Source organism: Balaenoptera acutorostrata, chromosome 6, assembly GCF_949987535.1.
Source record: "Balaenoptera acutorostrata chromosome 6, mBalAcu1.1, whole genome shotgun sequence".
In the NCBI taxonomy this organism is placed as follows: Eukaryota; Metazoa; Chordata; class Mammalia; order Artiodactyla; family Balaenopteridae; genus Balaenoptera; species Balaenoptera acutorostrata.
In genome coordinates this window covers 23,749,253-23,773,580 of record NC_080069.1, presented here as the reverse complement: position 1 = coordinate 23,773,580, position 24,328 = coordinate 23,749,253, and the positions used below count along the sequence as shown (strand labels likewise).

At 38.5% G+C, this 24,328-nt stretch overlaps 1 protein-coding gene across 4 annotated transcripts in view; it reads left to right on the top strand.

Moving 5' to 3' along the window:
• Window positions 1-24,328, top strand: part of LOC103017183 (contactin-associated protein-like 3) — a 250,501-nt gene that overhangs the window by 137,268 nt on the left and 88,905 nt on the right. For all 4 annotated transcript variants that reach the window (XM_057547774.1, XM_057547777.1, XM_057547775.1 and 1 more), the window contains 2 exons: window positions 10,903-11,050; window positions 23,920-24,123. In XM_057547774.1, the coding sequence (XP_057403757.1) occupies window positions 10,903-11,050; window positions 23,920-24,123 (352 nt within the window). The remainder of the gene's footprint in view (window positions 1-10,902; window positions 11,051-23,919; window positions 24,124-24,328) is intronic.

The window sequence follows — 24,328 nt, the reverse complement described above, 5'->3', positions numbered from 1 at the left end:
CTATAGTAAGTCTTCTGAGAGATGAACTTTAATCTTTCCATCCAGAACTTTGGAGTATCTGAGATTTTGCCCTATTTGCAACAAGTTAAGCTGCCGTTTTCCATGGATGCAGGTAGAAGACAGAAGACTTATGGGTCAGAAACAAAGGACCCTATTACTTACTTGGTTACTCATAAACCACTGCAGCCAGCATGGGCATCCGAATATTTGCCTTGGTTCTCCTTGACCCTGAGTCACACAGGGGCTGTGTGGATAGGCCCAGATGGATGCCTGCACGCACAGTGGGTTATAAGACAAGAGTTCAGGGAACCAGAATCTTTTGGGAGGTAAGCATGCTTGCCCTTACCTCTGGAAGAAGACATTATCTTACAAGGCTGTTTTCTATATAAACATCCTTGGAAAGATAGCTGAGAATAAAGGGCTGTCGGTGCTTCTGTTTGTAAGATGTGCAGAAATGTGAGAATTGTCTTACCTCTGCTCTGACTAACACACAGCCTTTTACTTTTCTTATGAAATGGCAATTATATGTTGCAAAGGACTTATTTCACATTTACTTAAACTTAGTTTTCAAGTATATATTTCTTTGTCCTATTCTAAGATTAACTTCTCTTGTGTAAGAGTTAATTTTGAAATTACAGTGTGAACCGTATGACCCTAATCATTTTGGTTTAACAGTATTGCTAATTCAAATTTAAAATGCTGAGAAAAAAGCATCTCTATTTTGTCACTAAAACTACCAAAACAGCTTTAAATACACAATTAGTTTAAAAACAGCTGTTTGATCTTGACATATTTTTTTTAAAGAGCTTTTTGATGTGGACCATTTTTAAAGTCTTTATTGAACTTGTTACAATATTGCTTCTGTTTTATGTTTTGCTTTTCTGGCCCTGAGGCATGTGGGATCTTAGCTCCCTGACCAGGGATTGAACCTGCACCCCCTTTTGGAAGGCAAAGTCTTAATCACTGGACCACCGGGGAAGTCCCGATCTTGACATATTTTTAAACATATTTGGCTAAATCCTATTTAAGTTAACACTTCCTCTGAACTCGGAATTGTGACAAACACTGTAAGAGAGCTACTATTTTTTGCATAAATGAGAGCAAAATCTTGTGGTAGTATGTTTCCCTTACAAACATAGTGTAGGATAAATCTAAATATTCTGATTTGAGAAGAAAATTTTGAATGGAGGAATTTTTCATTCCACTGTTGCAGGATTGTCTACTTTTCCCTAATATTAAAATGGACAGTTAGCCTCTTGAAAGAGGTTAAAAATCCATACGGAATGTCTCAGAAGGGTTTAGTTGTTCAGTGGCTTTCACTCTTCCTCACAAATTATTTAAAAATGGAATTTTTGTTCAAGATGTCTACCATTAGCGTGAAATTTATTTTCCAGTTTTATTGAGACGTAATTGACACATGACATTGTGTAAGTTTAAAGTGTACAACATAATGATCTGATGTATGTATATATTGTGAAATGATTACCACAATAAGTTTAGTTAACAAACATCACTTCACATTGTTACACATTCTTTTTCTTGTGATGACAAGTGTGAAGTTTGATGCTTACCTGGTTCTCTTCTTTTGGACTTTGGCAAATCTAAGAATTAATCCTACCACACATAGCCTATACTAGTCTACCCAAATCTAACAGTTAGTAAAGACATTAACACATTTATCTGTTTGTATGTTTTATTGAGCACAAGATAATAATCTCATTCTCAGAAGCAATGAAATCACCGAAAGAGCCAAATCTTGAGAAAGCCTCGTAGAGTTGCCCTGTTACTAGATAAAGCGCTTGGAATAGATAAGTATGTTGTGTCACGCGTCTTCCTGTGACCTGTGATTGTTACTTGAAAGTGTGGAAATGCAGAACAGATCTCCTGTTATTATGAAAGGCCCATCTGTGACAGGTGGAAAGGAGGACGCTATGTTAAGAGCTTGTTCTGTGCAGTTCTCATGGAGGTGACTTGTGTCCTATGGGGAATGTCTCCAGGCTGCATTCCACTCTGGGTTCTTTGCCTCTGGCAGTTCTCCGTGATCACTCCTATATTGGGGTCCGCCACGCCACTCCCAGGCTCCATGATTCACTGGAAGGACTCATAGGAATCAGCCTAGGGTTATATTCACAGCTGTGATTTCTTACAGCAGCAGGACACAAAGTACAGTCAACAAGGAAAAGGCAAGTGGACCAAAGTCTGGAGGGAACCAGAGGCAAGCTCCCTCGAGTCCTCTGCCAGTGGAACCACACAGGACACGCGTAAGTCCTCCAGCCATGAGGACAACATGTGTGAAATGTTGCCAACCAGGGGAGCTTAGCCTCAGCCGAGGAGCCCAGGCTTTTATGGGGGATGGTCATGTAGGCACCCTCTCCCTGGTACATATCAAAATCCCAGATTCCAGAAGGAAAGCAAGTGTTCAGCACCACCCACATTGTTTGCATAAACATCTTAGGCAGCAGTGAGCCACTCTTTATCAGTTCTGGGAGTGGTGAAAGCCCTCCCAAAATTCAGGTGCCTAGACACCAGCAAGCCTTTCTCAGGATGGTGACTCAGGCCTGCGATGTTATCACTGTTAACTCTTTTGGTTCTGATTTTTTTTCTTCCTTTCCTTCAGTCTTTCTTACCTTCCATCTTATATTCTATTATTTTAATAAGATGATCTGATTTAACACCCTTAGTTTCTTACATGAAAATACCAGCATGGTCCTGCGCTAAGGTGGACAGAACACACCAAGTCCTTCTGAAGCTCTGGAGGCTCTGCTCCTGAGGAGGGCACGACCAAGGCCCTTCATTCATTACCTAAGAAATGGTCATTCCCTAGTAAGGCGCTTAATCTGTCACATTTCAAAAATAAGTGATGCCACATTTCAAAAATAAGGACTCAGGGTGATTTCCCTGAGTCCTTAAGAGTGATGACTCATAGAGGACATCTCTGAACTGGCCCTGTCTATAGGAGAAAACAAGGAGCCTGCGCTAGAAAGAATGGAAAGGCCTAGAAATGACCAATTGGCCCTGAAAATTGAGTCAGTGAACAAGTGTCTGTTAGGCACGGACGGTGTGGAATGTGGCTAAGGATGGTCTGAGTTAGCTAGGAGGTACCATCGTGGTCCTTCTCAGACACATACTCTTCCAGGAATTCAACTGGCAGACACAATTATACTTGAAAACTTCCTGAATTTCAACAATGCCACCGAGTGCCTTCTGCTTGCCAGAACTAGACTGGTCAGTGATGGTCTGAGGAGAAACTTCAACTGCTTTGGAAATAAGGCAGACTTAGAGAGTGGTAGCGAACATGGCACTCACCTAGCATACAAACCTTTGTGAGACCCTGAGGGTCATGAATATAACGGATCGTGGCTGAGCCGTAAGGGACTCACCGATCCAAGTCACTCAGCAAGGCCACCACAGGCCAATCCAGAAGCTAAGAGTATTATTTTCCTCGGGCTGCAGTAACAAAATGCCACATTCAGATGGTTAAACAACAGAAATTTATTTTCTCACAGTTCTGGTAGCTAGAAGTCCCAGATCGAGGTGTTGGCAGGGTTGGTTTCTTCTGAGGTCTCTCTCCCTGGCTGACAAATGACTGTCTTCTTGCTGTGTCCTCACATGGTCTTTCCTCCGTGTGCACACTTCCCTGGTGCTTCTCTGTGTCCAGATTTCCTCTTCTAGTAAGGACACCAGTCAGATTGGATTAGGACCCACCCTAATGGCCTCCTTTTACCTTAATAACCTCTTTAAAGACCCTTTCTCCAAATACAGTCACATTCTGAGGTACTGGGGGTTAGGGCTTCAACATAACAGTAGGTTAAAGGAATTCCCTACCATTTGAAGTAGTTTAATGTTGAACTAAACACATATTGGTATCACTTTAAGTCAATGGAACTTCTTAATGAGAAATCTTCCTAAATTTTGTACAAATGACCCAATTTGCATATTACTCTTTTCAACATATACAGGAGGCCACTGGGTTAGTGCTATTCTCCCAGTAGTCCTAAAACAGTCTAGACTCACAGTTAAATACTTTAATTCCTTTAATTTCATTACTTTATTTAATTCCTTGAAGCTGCTAATAGAATATGCCCACTACCCAGCACTCCTTTGAGGCATTCCTTAATAACACTAACCATACTTCATTTTCTTCTTTTGTGTTACTCTTGAAGTTTAGAAGCCAATTCATTTGTCAGAACTAAATTTGTGCCATGTATCAAATAACATACTTTTATTTGCAGTGTTCTAGTATTGTTTTCAACAGCCATATATTGATTTTGAGACAGGCTGGGACCTGGGACCCTTTGCTGGGACCTGGGGCCCTTTGCTGCAGTGTTGCAGTGCTTGCACCTCGACACACCTCTCCTCGAGCAACAAAATACAAAGAAACTGTATGGGACTAAAAATAACGACGTGCACGCCCAGTTGGGGCAAATTCTGGACAAAAGATACAAAGAGACCAAAAAAGCCAACTGCCACTTTTGAAGATGCCAGAGCAAAAGCAGGGTACTGCACGTGCCCCCTGCACACAACACCACCTAAGCAGTGGGCAAACCACTTAAGCCACCCTTCTGGCCCGACCCCTGGACACACCCCTGCCCTCACGCCATATAACAGGGGTCCCCAACCCCCAGGCCGCAGCCTGGTAGGAATCAGGCTGCACAGCAGGAGGTGAGTGGCAGGGGAGCGAGTAAAGCTTCATCTCCTGCTCCCCATCGCTCACATTACTGCCTGAAACATCCCCCCACCCCACCCCCTGCCGGTCCGTGGAAAAATGGTCTTCCATGAAACCGGTCCCTGGTGCCAAAAAGGTTTGGGGACCACTGCCATATAAGCAGCAAGCTCGCCCCCACTTAGGGAGCACGCAAGCAAAGGAGCCTGTTGTTTGTTCTCGCTCCCCCGTGCTGCAGCAGGGGCCCCAATAAAGCCTTGCCTGAATTTCTTGTCTGACCTCTGATCAATTTTTATTGTTTAAGGACGCCAAGAACCCTGGTCGGTAACAATTTCAAAATATGGTCTTGATGTCATTGGAAGTAATTTTTTTCTGACTTTTTCTCTGTTTTCAACATCTTTGCCAGCAAAAGATATGTTCCCAGATGTCTTCTAAAATGTTTTCTTCCTGATCATTTAGAAAGATTGGGAAAGAAAGAGTATTGAGAAACTTGAGCTGTACTTTTGCTGCACAGGAAGGGTGAGCTGTGTTCCATCCTAGATTAATAATATTTCAAGCAGCAGGGAAAAAAAAAGTAAAAGCCTATAACTTTAGCAATGTGTTTGAAAAATACTTGATTTCAATAATGTTTCTATCATGCTTACGTTGCAGCTGTCTAAACAATACAGATAACAAAAGCATGTCAATTAAAAGCAGCATTTAGGACCCAGTTTCACAGATCTGCATTGGCCCTGGGTTTCGGATTACTTCAGGGCCAGGCGCTGTGAGTTCCTGTGTGGTGTAGTTGTGCTCAGCCATGGGGCAGGTGGGTTCCCTCTTGCTGTAGGAGAAGGTGGTGGGACACACGGAGATGGTTATCTCTCTCTGCTTTTGACTCTCCTGACTTGCTTCCACCAAGAGGCCATAAACCCAAACTGGAAATACTGATTAAGTGCATACTTTTTCCAACACATTGACCACAACTTGAGATTTTCATGGCAGAATATATTACATAAATGTCTGGAAAGCAAATATTTTAAGTGCACTTTAGGTAGATGTTTGCTTACTTTAATCAAGCAGAAGGAGAGATTATTCTTTTACCTTCTGGAACGTGTTGAGGTAAACTTATCTACAGAAGGGAAAACTTTAGAGTTCACCTGGTACAAAGCACCCGTACCCGGATAAACTAAGGTTGTTACCGAGTCCAAGCTTGCTGTGCTTGCCGCAGGACAGGCCAATAAATCAGAGATGACGCATTGAGGGAAAGAATACGACTTTATTCGGAAAGCCAGCCGACCGAGAAGATGGCAGACTAAAGTCTCAAAATAACCATCTTATCGGGGTTTGGATGCCAGTTTCTTTTATAGCACAGAGATGGGGAGGAGATGAGGAGATAAAGTAAAAGGGCCATTAGTTTTGCGAATATCCCCTGGAATGGCCAGCCTCAGGGAGGGGATGTGTTAATTTCTTTTTAATTGCAGCCATCCACAGGTGGACAGAGTCCGTATGTTTCCCTGAACAAAGGCACTTTGGTTTAACATTCAGGCAGAGGGGCAGGGTTCCCTGAGGCAGGCCATTATGTACAGACAGTATCCTTTTAGTGAACAAAAGCAGCGGAAGGCAAAGGTTAAAGTAAAAGAAACAGATCCAACGTGTAGTCAGATTTGGTTCTTCCCTGTAACAAGGTCTCAAAGAGTGAGTGACTCACTCCAGGTCACATATTCGGCATCACAAACCGTATTACTGAATTTTTAGTTCACTCGATAAAACTAAAGTGAAAGGATACTTTCCTCAAGTTTATTCATGTATAAATGTTGTAGTATTTTGCAGTTCAAGAAAATATTAAAAATAATTAACAAGACCATTTGCTTTAAAGCAATTTAGTACAACTTTTTCATTGTCTAATTATAGGAAGTAATTTTAGTATACTTTTTCATGGTCTGTGAACCTCTGGAAATAACAGGAACAGAGTATTATTATTTTTAACAATAATACTTATTATTGTTCCCACATTACTCATGAAGAAGCTGAGAGTTGGGAAGATAAAATGTTTTGTCTAAGATCATCACCGTCCAGCAATTAAAAAGGCCAGAATTAGAACATGGGGATTTCTGTGTGCCCTTTTAATCCCAAAAACATCCTACCCCTTACCTCAGAGGTGGTAAAATACTCTTTTAACAGTGTGCTTGAATTATGGATCCCTAATTTCCTAGTGACAGAGAGTAGAGACAATCTTCATTAATTTTTAATGCATTGAGACCTATTGCTATAAGCAGTGCCTCTCACATTTTGAAGTAAAGAATTGATGTAAAAGTCTTTCTTAAGTCACAAATACTTCAAACTTAAACTGATAAATGCATTATAGGCATCTTGAAGGTCGTTCAATACAGCATTGTGATGACTCAACATTACACAAGAAACCATGGCCTCATACCGATCCTTTCTCATGATTGTTTAGATGCCACTGATGTGATTGCTAAACAAGCTAAATGAGGACTTGGCAGCTTTTCAGAAGCATCATCAATTTCTAAATAAATTATTTTGGAAATACATTTATAGCATGTGAGTGGACCACAAGCCACAGACTCTAGTCACTTTCGCACGTAGCTAAAAAACATGCTTGTAGAAACTGAAAACTTTATCAAACAATATTTGTTCTTAATAGTGGATAAAATGTTCAATTGTGATGTCCTTAAGCTATTGACTATTGAATCTACATCAAACTGAAGTGGTTCTGGTGATCAATAGTGCGAAGAGTTTTGTTGCTTTGTTTTTTTAATTCTGTAATAGCTAACAGAGGAATGCTATAAAGGAAATGGTTAGATTGTAAGCCTATAAAATTCCTTACACTAACTCATCAAAATTCCAGGATAGAAGAGTCTTGTTCCTACTTTACACATGAAAATGCTGACTTCCCCAAGGTCACAGAGGTAACAAGGTGGAGAAGGATTTTGTGGAAGCTGGTTGCCACAGGTTAGCTCTGCATAGGACTGCCTAGTCCACTGTTGAAACTCTGAACCTAGAGTAGGGCTGCTGAGGAAGCACTGGTGGCTCTTCGCTTCCATGGAGGACTTTTCTTCCTGTTCCTACGAGCTTCATTTTTTCACTTGTTAGAACAAAGCAAGAGTGGGCCTTTGTTCCTGACATTTTATGCTCAGCCTGTACATTTATGTCTGTTCTAGAAACACCAAAGCAAAATTATATAATCCAAAAAATAGATTATGCCACATTTTTAAAAGATAAACATTAGCTTAGTAAAAAATATGAGATTATTTCAGTAATAAGCCCCAAATGTCTGAGTGGCATGCTAGTAGAGATCCCTTCTACTCCAAACTCATTTCATTTAAATTTCTGTATCTTTAAAGAAATGTATCATTTATTTATATTCAAAGGAACTATTGATAGTTCTGTATAGGACAAAAATAATGTAATTTCTTGAAATTAGAATTAATTAAGATAATCACATAGGTATACATATATGTATACATAGGTACATACATTTCAAATATTTGATTGTGATTAAAATCACATATAATGAATGTTTTGTGTGCAGATCTCAGAAGTTGTAGAGTGTGTTCTTCATCTCCTCTATTCATATACTATTAACATCGATTATTCTCACCTGAAATATTTCTTGAAGCGTACTCTGTCTCAAAAAAAAAGAGTATTCTGTCTTAAATATCATTAAAACAAAAAGAGAAACTCCTTTTGCTGTAGGGTATTGTCATCACACCAAGCTGAGGTACAGTTTTCAGAGTTTGTATTCAATAAACAAAATACTTCAGAAAGAAGTAATATTATATAAGGAAAATAAAACAATTTAAGTAGCATTCCTAGGAAATAATTTCATTATGTAGTTCATGCTGAGGTTTACAAGTTTTGTCAGCTACTAAAGTAAATATCAATTTTACTTCTTACCTTGAATTATAACCTTAGAATTGCAGCAAATGTAAGAGGCAATGTTCCTCTCCTGACTGTTTATCTGGAGGTCTTGGACATTGAACCTGAGATTAAATGTAAAGACGGGATGCAGAGTCTGACAGATGAGCTCTCTCTACCAAATGCACCAGTAATAACCAAAACACCAGCCACGGCCACAAGCCGGGCGTCCACCACTCCTGGAGCATTTACCTCCAGGTGGGCAGTGGGTGGGTTACATTTCAGACATTATCTCACTTAATTCGTACTCAAATCTTTAAAGTAGGTTTTACCAAACTGGTTTTGTAGACGAGGGAACTGTGACTTGCAGCAGATATTACCAGCTTAAGGCCACGCCTTAGGCAGAGGTGGAGCTGGGAAAATGCTGCTTCTACCCACATCAGCCTGGGGTCCAGTGTAAAGACAGGGAGTGGACATTCTTGAGTTCTTCTTTGGAGCATAGAGGCAGTGAAAAGAGCTTACCTGATATTGGCACAACGGTTGTTAACACTTGAAAGAAAAGATGATGTAGGTCAAAGATTTCACTTTCATTGAACAAGAGAAATGATTGAGTGCCTCCATGGTGGTGTTTCATTCATTAACCAAGAAGTTTGTTCTAACACGTGAAAAAATGAAGCTCGTAGGAACAGGAAGAAAAGTCCTCCATGGAAGCGAAGAGCCACCAGTGCTTCCTCAGCAGCCCTACTCTAGGTTCAGAGTTTCAACAGTGGACTAGGCCGTCCCATACAGAGCTAACCTGTGGCAACCAGCTTCCACAAAATCCTTCTCCATCTCGTTACCTCTGTGACCTTGGGGAAGTCAGCATTTTCATGTGTAAAGTAGGAACAAGACTCTCTATCCTGGAATTTTGATGAGTTAGTGCAAGGAATTTTATAGGCTTATAATCTAACCATTTTCTTTATAATGTCTGGGACACGCGCTCTCACTACATTTGAGTTTTCTGGGGTTTTTTAGTTACATCTATTTATACCAAGGAAATCTCCCTGGTGGTCATGATTCACAAACTTGATTACTGGCTTTGTTTGGTCTGGTTGTTAAACCTGGCTCAGCATTTCACAAAGCTAAATAACTAGGCAAGCATCATTTCTTGTAGAACTAAAGAGTCTTGCTCCTGGGCTGCGTAATTGTATCTGGCTGTTTGTATTAACTGCATGGCAGGTAGGTGGGTTTGTCCCCCTAGTGCAAGTGAGCATGAGAAAGCATCGACCCCTTTTGTTCCCTAATTTTATTACTATTAAATGGAGAACTATTATGTGAACACCTTTGACTTCTGGATAATAAAAATTTGTGAAATCAAAGAGTGCAGAACTTGAAGGTGACCCATCCCAAAATATACTGCATTTTATGTTTTCACTGTGGGTTCCAAAAAATTGGTGAAATTTAGATAGTTTTTACATTTGACAGTAGATTTCAGAAGAGACCCATACCTGAGAGCCCTTACTCTGTTTTCAGAGCTTAAACTGGTCCAGTCTTGGATGGGGCAACGTTTTCTGTTAAGATGCTATATGTACAACAACATCATGCATTCTTTGTTTTCCCTTCTTGCTGATATTTACATTAAAAAGAACACCATGAAAAAGAAGTCACACTCCGTATAACAAGTTTCTTTGCTCTCATGCTGACCCCTTCTAGCATGAAGTCAAATGACTGCGGCTAAGAAAGCACACCTCTGTCTTGTAGCAGGTGGCATTGATATGTTTCTCTAAACGCTGATGACTTAGGGCAGCCTGACAACACACAATGAACACAGGGATTGAAATCCGAAGCCCCAGGATCTTGTCCTGGCCATGCTGGATAATAGCTGTCTTGCCTCCACAGAATCTTTTCATTTTCTCAGGCTTGAGGTTTGTATTTATAAGTTACAGGTTTTGAACTAGAACACTGATCAGGTTCCCCCCTAGATCTCAAATTTTTGGATCTAGGATTCTTATTGCAAAACCTGCAGGTTACCATTGTGCTTGATTGTCCTGGATGTGAGGTTGCTTGTGAGTGTCTTGATTGCTTGGAGGTTAGGAAATGATTTAGGGGATGAGTAACTTTCTAAAAGCAAGCCTTCGAAAAGTAGCAGGTTTATAGCTGGTTTAATTTTGCCATTGAAACTTAAACTACCCTGCAAATAAGGAAAATTTAGATGATGGTCACTAATCCAGGCATTGAAGAGAGGTTGTCACATCCCTCTTAAATGTTAGCAGAGTTTCTCGAAAGCAAACATCCATTTGCATATTAACAAAATGAAGCATTGATCGCTCATTAGCATGTGAGGTGACAATAGGAAGACGATATTCTGCAGACACACTGACGCCTTCTCCATTTTCTCCCAGGGTTTTCCAGGAAACACAAATGCAGACAGCGTGGTGCACTACAGACTCCAGCCTCCCTTCGAAGCCAGATTCCTGCGCTTTCTCCCCTTAACCTGGAATCCCAAGGGCAGGATTGGGATGAGGATTGAAGTGTACGGATGTGCATACAGTAAGTGGTGTTTATTCCCCGATGGAAATCGATGACGGAGTGATGTGTTCTAAACACCAAATTGAAAACTGAACTTGACTTCTTCAACCTTTTAAATACCTGTGCATGTAGAACTGGGTTTATGGAAAGTCTTGATAATATTATAGTTATTTTAAGGTTGAATTCAGAGGAGGACCTGAAGTGAGCCTTAGAATCTTAGATTCGCAGAGCTTAGCAGAATATCTGTTTCATAGCAGGCAGTTCATAAAATGAACAAAGTTCAAATCAAGAACAGTTACATATGGTGATTGATGGTGCCGTCTTCTGACACTGGGATGATCCTCCTGTGGGAACACAGGTGAGTGCGTGTTCCCTGTTCCCCATGATGACTCACTTTTCCCTCTACTTTACTTGCATCGCTGTGGAACCTTCTTTTGAACATCATTTATGTATTATGTCTTCCCTCTTTTCCCCACTGATGATAAAAGTAAAAGATCTGGCAGCCAATGTGAGCATAAACGTGAGCATAAAAGCATTCAGTGAAATATATAGGGAATCAACTCTACAGCTGCCGTTTTGAAGGTCCAGAATATACTGGTATTTCTTAAATTAACACAAAATGAAAAAATTAATTTACAAAACAATATTCTAGAAAACTGGAGAATAACCCAAAGAATAAGTTGGATGGGAACATCTTGGGTTTTTGATCACACCTCATTCTGTACCTGATCAGACCATTAACTTTGCAGAAAAGTGTAACCATAAGATCTACCGTATACATGATATTTAATGTGTCAGATCCTACCTCCTACAGACATTTTCTCATTCAACTCCCACACCAACCAAATGAATTCAGTATAGTAGTAATCTCACTGCTTCAGAGAAAGAAGAAACTGAACCTTGGAGAAATTAAGAAGTTTCTGGAGCTATTACATATTGAATCTAAGATTTAAAACTATCTGTCTTTTTTCCTAATTTTGTTTTCATAACTACCATACTCTTCAGACATTGATTTCTTTATTCCCTCACTTGTCATATATGAATTTATTTATTTGCAGAGAACTGTATTAGATGTGGGGGATGCTTCTAAAATTATTTATTTCTTTGTCAGGATTTTATGAGAAGTCATAAAATTGTACAAAACAAATATAAAATGTTGTAACGTGAACATGGGGCATGGGGAATAGAGTATTCAGTCAGTTGGGTGAGAAAAGGAACCTTTCCAGCAGTCGGTTTTCAAAGTAGAGGGCATGGGCAGTGAGACAGGAGGCAGGGATGGTGCTTGTAGGAAGAAATAGCATATATAAATTGTGGGAGCAGGAATTTAGTGTTCTCGTGGTACAGGGATAGGGATAGGGGTGGACATGAGTTGTTTAATAGCAATGGTATCATTTCCACTTTGGTAACCCAACAGACAATGGGTGGTTCTGGAGGTGAGTCTCACCAAGCCACCCATCCCATATTCAAGGGTCACCTTCAGCCTCTGTTTCATACCCCTTCCTAATGACCTGTCCCACTTTGGCTCTGCTTCCTAACCCCGCCTCTGCTCTCTAGTGTTTATGAGTCCATGGAACATTTAGCATAGATCGTGTTGCATTGCTATGAATCTATTTTCCCTCTTTCCATTGATCATTAACTTTCATTCTTTTGTTTCTGGGATCTTTTGGTGTGCTCACTGCTGCAATGGCTAGGACACCTGATATTTAGTGTTTCTCTTTGATCCCATGAAATTAGTGTCTCCTTTTCCCATTACTCTGGAAATAACTTGAGGTTTACTGACTTCAAAGCAGAACGTGCTGTTTGATGGGGATTTGCCATTAGCTTGACGTTCTTCGTGAGGAGATATTACTCTAGTTTCTTGGGTTAGAGGTCAGTACCAGGAAGATCAAAGCTGCGTGTCTGATCCCCTGAAGGGCCAGTTGGCTGTACAGCTGTCATGGAACCTGCGTGCATCCTAAATTGAGCAAACACGAGCTGTTGGGCATAAGGGACTCCTAGCATAAAAATGCAAACAGAAAATAATCACCACTATTTGTAAAACAACACAAAATACATTCCTCAATAGTAGTGGCTCTGTTTTGTCTTCATTCTTATTATTAATAATTATTCAAGTGCAGCACTTTTCATTTTTATTTTTGGCAGTAATTTAGTGTGATATGGTTTACAGCTCAAAGTGATAATTACTATCTTTTTTGATGTGTATTTCCACTGCTCTGTTGATAGTGAGAGAATGTCCAAATTGCTTATCTTGGCATTTAATGTCTCTTATATGCAACTTCTCTTTTCAGTTTCATCTCTTTACATTCCATTTATAATGATATTTACAATTCCTGTAAAGATTGCAGATTTTCATGGCTTCTTGGCTTGGCATATATATTTTCACTAACTGAAAAGCCCTTCCCCCATTTCTAGAGTAGAAATGGAGTGCATGGGGTCTTCTTAGAGCCCCTGCTGACCTGCATACCAAGGCTAGTGTCTGGCATGGGGTTCCTCACTTTCCCTCACCCCGCCCCTCTCTAGCAGTCCCCTCCATCCAGTGTCAACATTCCCTATGTACTTGTTCTAGGCTTTGTATTCCACTCTAAAAGGGTTTCTCTTTGAGTTTTAATCCACTTTCTTAAGTTTTCAACAAAATTTACATACTGTGACCAATTCCAAGTTGACACCCTTGACACAGGTATCTGAAGCCCCGCACATCTGGATAATTATCCCCAGTTCCACCCTCATTTCTTTAACGAGGTTGTTAGTCAGCTTTTGGGTCTCTTCTGTCCCTTCTTTTCTGCCATCTACTTTGTCTCCCCATGTTCGTGCTCCATGTCATTCTCAAGTGTTCCTTTGTCATATTGTGTTGTATTAGCCCCACTACTGTAATGTAATTTTATGTTTATCACTGTGTTTATTGTTTGAATAAGAGAGGGACGGAAGGAAGACAGGAAAGGAGTAGGGAAGAAAGGAGAGAAAGAGTGCATAAATTGTTAGAAACGTGGACTAGATAGGCACAGAATGGTAAGCCCCGTGGGGGTCTACCAGTCATCCATGTGGCACTGTAGTCCTGTGTCAAATCAGGCATTGAAAATCAAATTGGTTAAGAGGGAATAGAAGAAGGGAATAGAACATATAATTGTCTGTTTTAAAATCTTGTGTTTATTTAAAAGAATACATAAATCACAGCAAGATCTTTTTTGACCCACGTCCTAGAGTAATGAAAATAAAAACAAAAATAAGCAAATGGGGCCTAATTAAACTTAAAAGCTTTTGCACAGCAAATGAAACCATAAACAAGATGAAAAGACAACCCTCAGAATGGGAGAAAATATTTGCAAACGAAGTAACAGACAAAGGATTAATCTCCAAAATATACAAACAGCTCAGGCAGCTCAATATCAAAAAAAACAAACAACCTAATCCAAAAATGGGCGGAAGAACTCGACATTTCTCCAAGGAAGACTTACAGGTGGCCAAGAGGCACATGAAAAGATGCTCAACATCACTAATTATTAGAGAAATGCAAATCAAAACTACAATAAGGTATCACGTCACACTGGTCAGAATGGCCATCATCAAAAAATCTACAAACAATAAATGCTGGAGACAGTGTGGAGAGAAGGGAACCCTCTTGTACTGTTGGTGGGAATGTAAATTGATACAGTCACTGTGGAGAACAGTATGGAGGTTCCTTAAAAAACTAAAAATAGAACTGCCATATGACCCAGCAATCCCACTACTGGGCATATACCCTGAGAAAACCATAATTCAAAAAGTCACACATACCCCAGTGTTCATTGCCACACTATTTACAATAGCCAGGACATGCAAACAACCTAAATGTCCACTGACGGATGAATGGATAAAGAAGATGTGGTACATATATACAATGGAATATTACTCAGTCATAAAAAGGAATGAAATTGGGTCATTTGTAGAGATGTGGATGGACCTAGAGTCTGTCATACAAAGTCAAGTAAGTAAGAGAGAAAAACAAATATCGCATATTAACGCATATATGTGGAATCTAGAAAAGTGGTACAGATGAACCTGTTTGCAGAGCAAGAATAGACACACAGACGTGGAGAACAGACGTGTGGACACAAGGAGGGAAAGAGAGGGTGGGATGAACTGGGAGATTAGGTTTGACATAAATACACTACCATGTGTAAAATAGATAGCTAGTGGAAGCCTGCTATATAGCACAGGGAGCTCAGCTCGGTGCTCTGTGATGACCTAGATGGATGGGATGGGAGTGGGGAGGGAGGTCCAAGAGGGAGGGGATATATGTATACATATAGCTGATTCACTTCATTGTATAGCAGAAACTAACACAACTTTGTAAAGCAATTATACTCCAATAAAAAAAAAAAAGAATACATAGACTCTTGCAGTGAAAAAAATGTAGGTTTTACATAACAGCATCCACATGTGTCAATATTTATAAATCTGTTGTTAACATTCTATAAAAATAATGTGTATTTTGAAATATTTAGGGAGAATATCAAGAGAAAAGTCTGCATATGGAACTTCCTTCTGTTCAGTACTGGTTCTGCTCTAAGTAGATTTCAGCTTTGAAAATGCATTAATAGGAACAGAAGAACATAGGATGAAAGGAGAAATAGTCACCATGACAAAGAAAAACTCTGGAAGTTAATAATGGTCTTTAGTCATATGAGAGAACACTGATCTGTATTATCCATTCCAATTATGGCAACAGTAGAAAATACTCAAACTCAATTAGAAAAAGTGTCAGTTCAATTCAGTACGTGTTTACAGAACTTTAACCCCATTCAAGGCCCCCCACTGAATAAAAGAGTAAGGCACAATTTCTGTCCTCCAGGTGCTAAGGAGCCAGTGCAGGTGAGGGGAAATGTCGATATTTTGTAGACCAGCTAAACTTGGGCATAGGTTTCTCATTCTCAATTTATGTTCAAGTATAAATAGAAGATAGATTTTTATCTAAGGGTAAAAACGATAAATTTTGCTAAACTTTGATAATATAGCCTTATGGTTTTATCTGATATTAAGTAGAAAAATATTAAAGTTAAAATAATATTAACCCTAAAATCATATGAAACCAGAACAGCCTCTCATATTTTTGTATATAATAGACATTTGTTTAGTGCTATTTTAATTTATTTAATTTCAATTAAAGTTATTACACAATTACTCACTGATTTATTTTTAATCACCTCCCAAATTATTGCATCTAAAAGAATACATGTAAGGCTTTTGCTGAAAGTAAATATTGAAAGACATACCAATACACATCTAATAAAGTGCAGCAGAACAAAGTGGGTTATAGTAACTAAATTAGTCTAAAGGAATAACTTATAGGCATTTAAAATGTTATAATTTGTTACCAGAATTTTAATCCTGAAATGACCTCTGATGTTTGAAAAACCTCAGAGTTGGACAATAGGACCAATTATTAAGAAAACGGAATCAATCTCTTATCAGGAACATTGTTCTTTCACAAGTACATAAAACTTAATGAGTTTCAAATTGCTTTCTTGACCTGATTCACCCCACCCCTTAACCTATTCTTCTTCTAGTTTTCCTGGTCTTGGCTAATGATTCCATCATTCACAGGAACTTACACTAGAGACATGGGAGTCACCTTTGACACATGTGTCCCTACACATCTAAAGAATATCAAATTCTGAATATGCTATCTCCAAATTATACCCTAAGTCATCTCAAATCTCTCCAACTCAACTCACCCACATAATGCAACTCAAGACTTGCCAACAAACTCTTTTCTTTGCGTAAGTGGTTTACTTGGCTTGAAATGCTTCTTCCCAAGTTTTTCACCTGTCTGTCCACATCCCATCATTCAGGTCTCCACTTAAATATCTCTTCCTCAGAGATGTATTCCCTGACCACTGGTACAAATTTGGTTCCTCTAAATTCCTCTAAATTTGTTAAGTGTCTGGCTGGTCAGCCTGTCAGTGCTTTACCCCCAACAGCATTGAACTCTCAGGCTGGCTGCAATGTTGGCCTTCCCTTATTGCTTGTCACTGAGATAGCTGTTGTTGGCAGTGTCCCTTGGGAAGGAATTTTCCATGTGCTTGGCTACGCAGCCCTGGTAGAAGTTCAGTGCCGAGGGGCTGGGGGTGGAGCAGCCTCTAGCTGAAAGAACACAGATTCTCACTGTCCTTATTGAGGTTCAGTAGATTTTCTTGAATGTATGCTTCTAGATCTGTTGTATGTCTGTGGTCAGTTTCCAGTGTCCTTCAGTTGTTATCCTTAACATTTTTTTTTCAAGTTTTATCATTGCTTTTGAGAGGTAGGATTTGCCGGGCTTCTCACTCAGCCATTTTAGAAGTCTCACCCTTTCAATTATTTTTAAAAGACATTTAAAATCTACATGATAATTTCCTTGTAAATTCTGGTATTCTTCATTCCTTTGTATTAATCCATATTTCCATGTATCCTTTTCCTTCTGCCTCAAAGACTTCCTTTAATATTGCTTGTAGTGTGGATCGGCTGGTGAGAAATTCTTTCAAATTTTGTATGTCTGAAAAAAGTTGTTATTTCACCTTCATTTTTTTTTTTTTTTTTTAAGGAATTCCTTTATTTTTATTATTTATTTATTTATTTTATTTATTTTTTTGGCTGTGTTGGGTCTTCGTTTCTGTGCAAGGGCTTTCTCTAGTTGTGGCAAGCGGGGGCCACTCTTCATTGCGGTGCGCGGGCCTCTCACCATCGTGGCCTCCCTTGTTGCGGAGCACAAGCTCCAGACGCGCAGGCTCAGTAATTGTGGCTCACGGGCCCGGTCGCTCCGCGGCATGTGGGATCTTCCCAGACCAGGGCTCGAACCCGTGTCCCCTGCATTGGCAGGCAGATTCCCAACCACTGCGCCACCAGGGAAGCCCTCACCTTCATTTTTGTAAATTGTTTTCACACAATATAGAATTCTAGGGTGACATTTTTTCATTTAGTACTTTCAAAATATTGCTCTGCTGTTTCTTCACTTGCTTTTCTTCTGGTGAGAAATTTGCAGCCATCTGTGTCTATGTTTCTACGAGTGTGACATATCTTTTTCTCTAGCTGCTTTTAAGGTTTTGAGCAATTTGTTTCTGATGTTCTTTCATTTTGTTTTATTCTGTTTCTCATGTTTGGAGTTCATTAGGCTATTTGGATTGGTGGTTGTATAGTTTTCATCAGATTTGGGAAGTTTCAGTCATTGTTTCTTCAAATATTTTTTCTAACGTCCCCGGTCTCTTCTTCTTAAGGGACTCAATTACCACATATATGAGTTAAAGCACATATTAGGTTGCTTGATTTTGTTTTGTCACACACCTCACTGATGTTTTATTTATTTTCTTAAATTATCATTTTTCCCTTTTATTTCCTTTCAGAGTATTTCTATTGCTGGCTTCAAGTTCACTAATTTCTTCTTCTGCAGTGTTTAACCTGCCAGTAATCCCATACAGTGTATTTTTTCATCTCAGACATTGAAATTTTCAAATTTTAGTATCTTTTGTGTATCTATTTGACTTGTTGAACATATGGATGGATGTTATAATAACTACCTTATTGTCTTTCTTTGCTAATAATAATCTGTGTCAATTCTGTGTAAGTTTCAATTGATTTTTTTTCCTCAATATGAGTCATACTTTTTTGTATGCCTGGAAATTTTCAATTAAATGCCAGACATTTTGATTTTTAGCTTATTGGATATGTTTGTATTCTTATATGCTTGAGCTTTGTTCAGGAAACATTGAATTGAAGGGGATTTGATCCTTTTAGGTCTTGCTTTTAAAATTCGTTAGCTCACACTAGAGCAGTGTTTAGTCTAGGGCTCACTACTGAGGTAAGACCATTCTGAGTACTCTAACCAAGGACAGTGAACTATGAGGTTTCCAGTCTGGATGATATGAATGGGCACTATTCCCAACCCCATGTGCATGTTAGCACTATTTCCCAATTAATCCTTTCAGATGATTCTTTTCCCAGCATTGATGAGTTTCCTTACTTACATACACTGATCAGTGCTTTGCTGAAAGCTCAAGAGGGGTGTGTTGCAGATCACCAGTGTTCATTTTTTCCTCTCCAACCTCTGCCTATGGACTTCACATGCTTTGTTCTTACCAGGCTCTTGACTCTGTCTCCTCTACTCAGGGAACCTGCTGGGCTTTGCCCCAGTTTCTCCTTCCTGCTCTGTGAGATGGAAACTCTCTAATGCAGTGCCCCAAGGAGTTGTAGGGCTTATCTTGTCTGTCTCTCTTCTCTGCAACATCACTCTCCTTTATTGCTTGAAGTCAAATATCTTGAAAACTATTGTTTTATGTTATTTCCTTTTTTTTTTTTTTTTTTGGTTGCTTCAAGTGAGAGAGTAAATCTGGCCCCTGTTACTCCATCTTGGTCAGAAGCAGAAGTCATAAATGCAGTTTTAACTGTTGTTGCACCTCCTTTTCTTTGCCTACTGCTCTAACAATACTCATGTAACTAATGTCCATTGTGGACTTGCCATGTTTCAGGCACTGCTCTACACACTGTATAGATATTAAGTTGTTTCATAATCATATTAGTGTTATGTGGGAGAGACTTCTTTATCCTTTTACAGTTGAGGAAACTGAGACACAGAGAGGTTAAGTAAGTTTTCCACTATAGAACCAGTATTCAAACCCTTATAGGACAATTCCATAGTCCTTTCTCTGAGCTACTACTCTGTGTTATGCAGGGCTATTTGTGGGAACAGATCCAGAGGCTGTAAATATATCAGCACAAATTTAGTCTCACTACTGGTAAAATAGATTTCCTTCCCTAACTGGCAAGTATGTGTGGGGTTTACTTTAATAATATTGTTAGTGATGCAGTTATCAAAATATAATCTCAGTTAATAAAACTAATGATTATAAATTAAAATCACGTAAAATTGGAAAAACACTTTCTACTTTCAACTAAGTATCACATTTCCTGCTACTCTTTTTAGAATGTAGGTTCTGTACTCTTACAATAGGGGAAACTATCGCTTCCTATTTCAGTGCATAATAAGTGACTTCTGTGTCAAGTACCCCAATTGTTTAAATAGTTGAATTACATACAAGAACATTTTTCATGCGGGTTTCTTATAAAAGTTAAGTATGTTGCTAAGTGGTAGTTTAATGCATTATTTTGGTGGTTGCATTCAAATAAATATGATGGATTATTTGTATTAATTATGGACATATAAAATTTTATTTGTTCTTACAGCAGTCCAATAGCAAAAATCTCATGCTAGTGGACCCATAGAAACAAGGTCACCTTAGCATTCATTACCAGTGACCTCTGAGACTTGAAAGTTGGCTTCTCTAGGTCATTCCATGGTCAATGATATGAGGGTCAAGGAAGCCTCTACTTAGTGGAGATTAAACTCAAAGGGGGCCACCTGGGGGTCTCCCCCATCCACACTTGGAGAGCTCACTGTTGATGACCTACTGAGCAAAATACTCTCTATCCCAAAATATGAGTATTTTTTTTTAATTTACATTTTTTAATCTATTGCTTTTACAAATCATGTTTGAGTAAATAGCGCTAATTTTTTTTTAATTGTATTTACTGACTTGCCAATTTGTTTTCAAATATTCGGGTTACTTTATGAACATTTGTAAGTAAATGACATTTTATAAAATGGATTCTCTATGATGAAGCCTATAATTGACTTTCCAATCTAAACATTCCTGTTAGAAATCATCTTATGATAACGCATATTCTTATTTATTGTGTGGGCTTAACTGGAGAGCTTCTTGATTAACAGTGTAGCCCATTTTTTGAAGCATTGTTGGCTACTTTCTGATGACTATGTGTAAATTTTATGTGAAGGGTATTGTGTGATGATACGATACCTAGATTACCTTGATATTTTGCATTCTTTTCAAACATTTTCACTAGAGAAGAGCCTTTCTTTCTCCTACTTCCATCCTAGGCTGTAAGCTATTTCCTTGTCACTGTAGTTTCCTAACAACCCACAATAAGACACTAGGATATCACAGGTGCAATATGTTTTTTCACGACAGTAGAAGTGAGAAAGTGAGGGAAGAACCATCATCTCCAGGAAGGCTGGGCCATGTCTGGCCATGTTTTATCCCAGCATCCAGCAGAGTTTGTGATACTTAGAAGGTGCTACATCAATATCAACTGAAAATAAAACTGTACTTGTGGAATGGATGGAAATTGGGTTGGGGTTGGGGGAGAGGGAGGATGGAAAGAAAATGGTCTTTTAATAACAAAACTATATTACTCCAAAGCAAAATGCTTGCCAAAGTAGAATTTGAAGCTATGGAAGACTGTCTATATAGAAACCAATCTTTAATATTATACAAAAATTATGTAGCCAGGATCTGAAGTATTGACCTATTCTTTACCTTATAAAATACATATTCAAGAATAGCCACAAGGTGTATTGAATTATGCAACACGAAGGTCAAAAAAAATAATGAAATTTGCGATTTCCTATATAAAATAGGGTTTTCGATTTTTCAATCATAGAAAGATGGCAAAATGTCTGGTTGTGAGCTCATTCTTACTGCTTAACAATCAAAAACCAAGCACATCAACCATCACTGGATGGTTCTGCAGATTGGGGGATGGCAAACTTCTTCTGTAAAGGACTGGCCAGCAAATATTTTAGGCTTTGCAGGCACGTGTGCTCTCTGCCGCCTACTCTTGGTTTTTAAGCTCGTTTTTCAACAAATCTTTAAAAATTAGCTTATGGGACTGTACAATAACAGGCTGCAGAGGGATATGGGAAGCTTAACATTCCGGACTTCTAAAAGCAATTCCTGAATTTTATCTATCTCTATTAAACCTCTTGAATTGAGCTTAAGTTTATTCTCATTTAAGATTTTAGTTAAAATCTCAGGACTGTTACAAAGTACATTATTTTTAAGTGGCTTTGCTTTACTCAGTTGGCTACCTATCTATATTATAATTTAGTCACTTTAGGCTTAAAAAATCTGTCAAAATACATGTTGAACCTGCCTCATAAGATATAATTTGATGACTCACATGTGGTTAATTGTTCTAGGTACAAGTGTTAGTGAACACATTAGAAGGAAAGTCAAAACATTAGGACAAAAGAGTTTTTTTAAGGCCATTCTTTTGCGTTTCTGTCACCTAATAAATGTTTCACTACTCCATTTTGCTTGAGGGGAATATTCCAGGGAATATAATTTAGGTGCTTTAGAGCAGTGGTTCTCAAAATATAGTCACAGACAGGCAGTATCAACATCACTAGGGGACTTGTTAGAAATGCAAATTCTCAGGTCCCACCCCAAACCTGGTTAGACAGAGACTCTGAGATGGTGCCCAGCAATCTGTGTTTAACAAACACTCCAGGAGATTCTGATCCCAAGAAGATCAATATTACTATTGCAAAGCAAAAGAGCAACAGGGAAGATGAGGACAAAAATTATTCGATCAAAATAACCCTGGCAAAATCATTTATAGAAAAAAATTTATTAGCTAACTGCAATAATAAGCCTTAATTATTATCATTGCCTTTCAGTGACACATAAACTGTACTGCAAGAATGTGAAAGCATTTAAATTCTTTATTATCAAGTTTTTATTAGTTTGTCATCTAATACTCTAAGGGACATCATTTGAATTTGACAGAGTTATGTTTTTATCAGGCATGTTTATTTCATTATGCAATGAAGAATAATTATTTGCTTACACAACTTATAGACAGAGTGCAGTGTTTATATATTTTACACTATGTATGTGAATCAAACTTCTGAATTTTCAAAAGGTAGCTGCATAAAATGGATGATTCTTCTAAGTTGTGAACATAAAGGGTTTTCTGGAAATATTTTAGTTAATCTCAATAAAATGCAGGTCCAAGTATACATTAGTCACAACTTTTTGTGAAATTAAATAAACAACATCCTATCATTGGCTTGAAAGACATCAACTTCATATTTTATTGGCTTTCTCTTAGACCTTTATTTATGACACAAATGTATTATTAATTAAAGGACAACTATGTCTTTTCTTTTTACTTGTGAAATAGGAAAAATATGAGATTTTTCTGGGTAATAAAAATGACTTTGTGTGTATCTTGTTCTGCTTTCAGTTAGTTTCACTGTCTTTTTTATACTAATGATAAAATATAACTACTCAATATAAATTGAGTGCAAGTGACCTTGATAGTTGGAAAGATAAGACACTGTCAGAAAGTCGAGAGAACATGGCAGCAGTGTAGCAATGGCCTGCTGCAGCAGAAGAATTTTCATAGTATGCTTAAGGTACAACACAAAATAGGTGTGCCCTTTTGTGCTGTCACTGGGCCAAAATGTTGGGAGAAAAATACATCCTGTTAACTGAAGACATTTTAATATGAGTTTAGAGTAGTATTTAGTATGTCTGGCATCTTTATGTGTGTCTTTTATGGACAGACAAAAGTATATCAAAGTGACTGCTTATGTGGAAATTGTTAAAAGTCAAAGCTGCTTGTTCAGAAACAAGTAAGCCATTTACATTGAGTGACACTGGTAGTTTACCTCTTACCAGTGTGTGAGAACTATTATAACTTTTCAGAAAAACAGAAGTGTTGAATGATTGTTAAACATGCAAGGAGACTTTATTCAAGGGAGATTGACTTCAGCTTTTTTCCTGATCTTTATTATTTACAGGATGAAAATAGGCCAATAAAAGACAGGAGCAATTAGAATTATTCAACGAAAGTATTTCTAGATGATACATTTTGGGGACAATGTCAGAAAAGATTAAGAGTGGAGTTTAGATATATCAACTACCAGTATCAAGAGAAAATTGGCAGTAGAGTTTTTTCCCCCTGCATTAAACACACCAGAGATATGCTATGTATGTGTATGTGTATGTTGACTTACACGTTTCAATGCACTAATAAGAATATATTATACTTAGACCACTTTTTAATGTCTTCCACTGTAGGATCTGAGAGGGTTCATTTTGATGGGAAAAGTTCCTTGCTGTACACATTTAATCAGAAATCCATGAATCCAACAAAAGAAGTTATTTCTTTGAAATTTAAAACCAGAGAGAACAATGGGATTCTACTCCACAGAGAAGGACCAAATGGTAAACATATCACCCTGGAGTTAGTTAAAGGAAAACTCATCTTATTCCTTAATTCAGGTAAAAAATTACAAGGTGGTGTTTTTGGAAATACTATTTAGACGAAAGTATCTTTTTATGATGAATTCTTTCACAGTTAAGTAGTTAACTTAAAACCAGAATACTTTTGGATGTGAGGGCGATCTGGCTGTGACATCTGTCACCCCATTGATCGCCAGGGTTGATTCGGCTGATCTGGCTGTCCAGGCAGGTGTCCCCTTCCTCC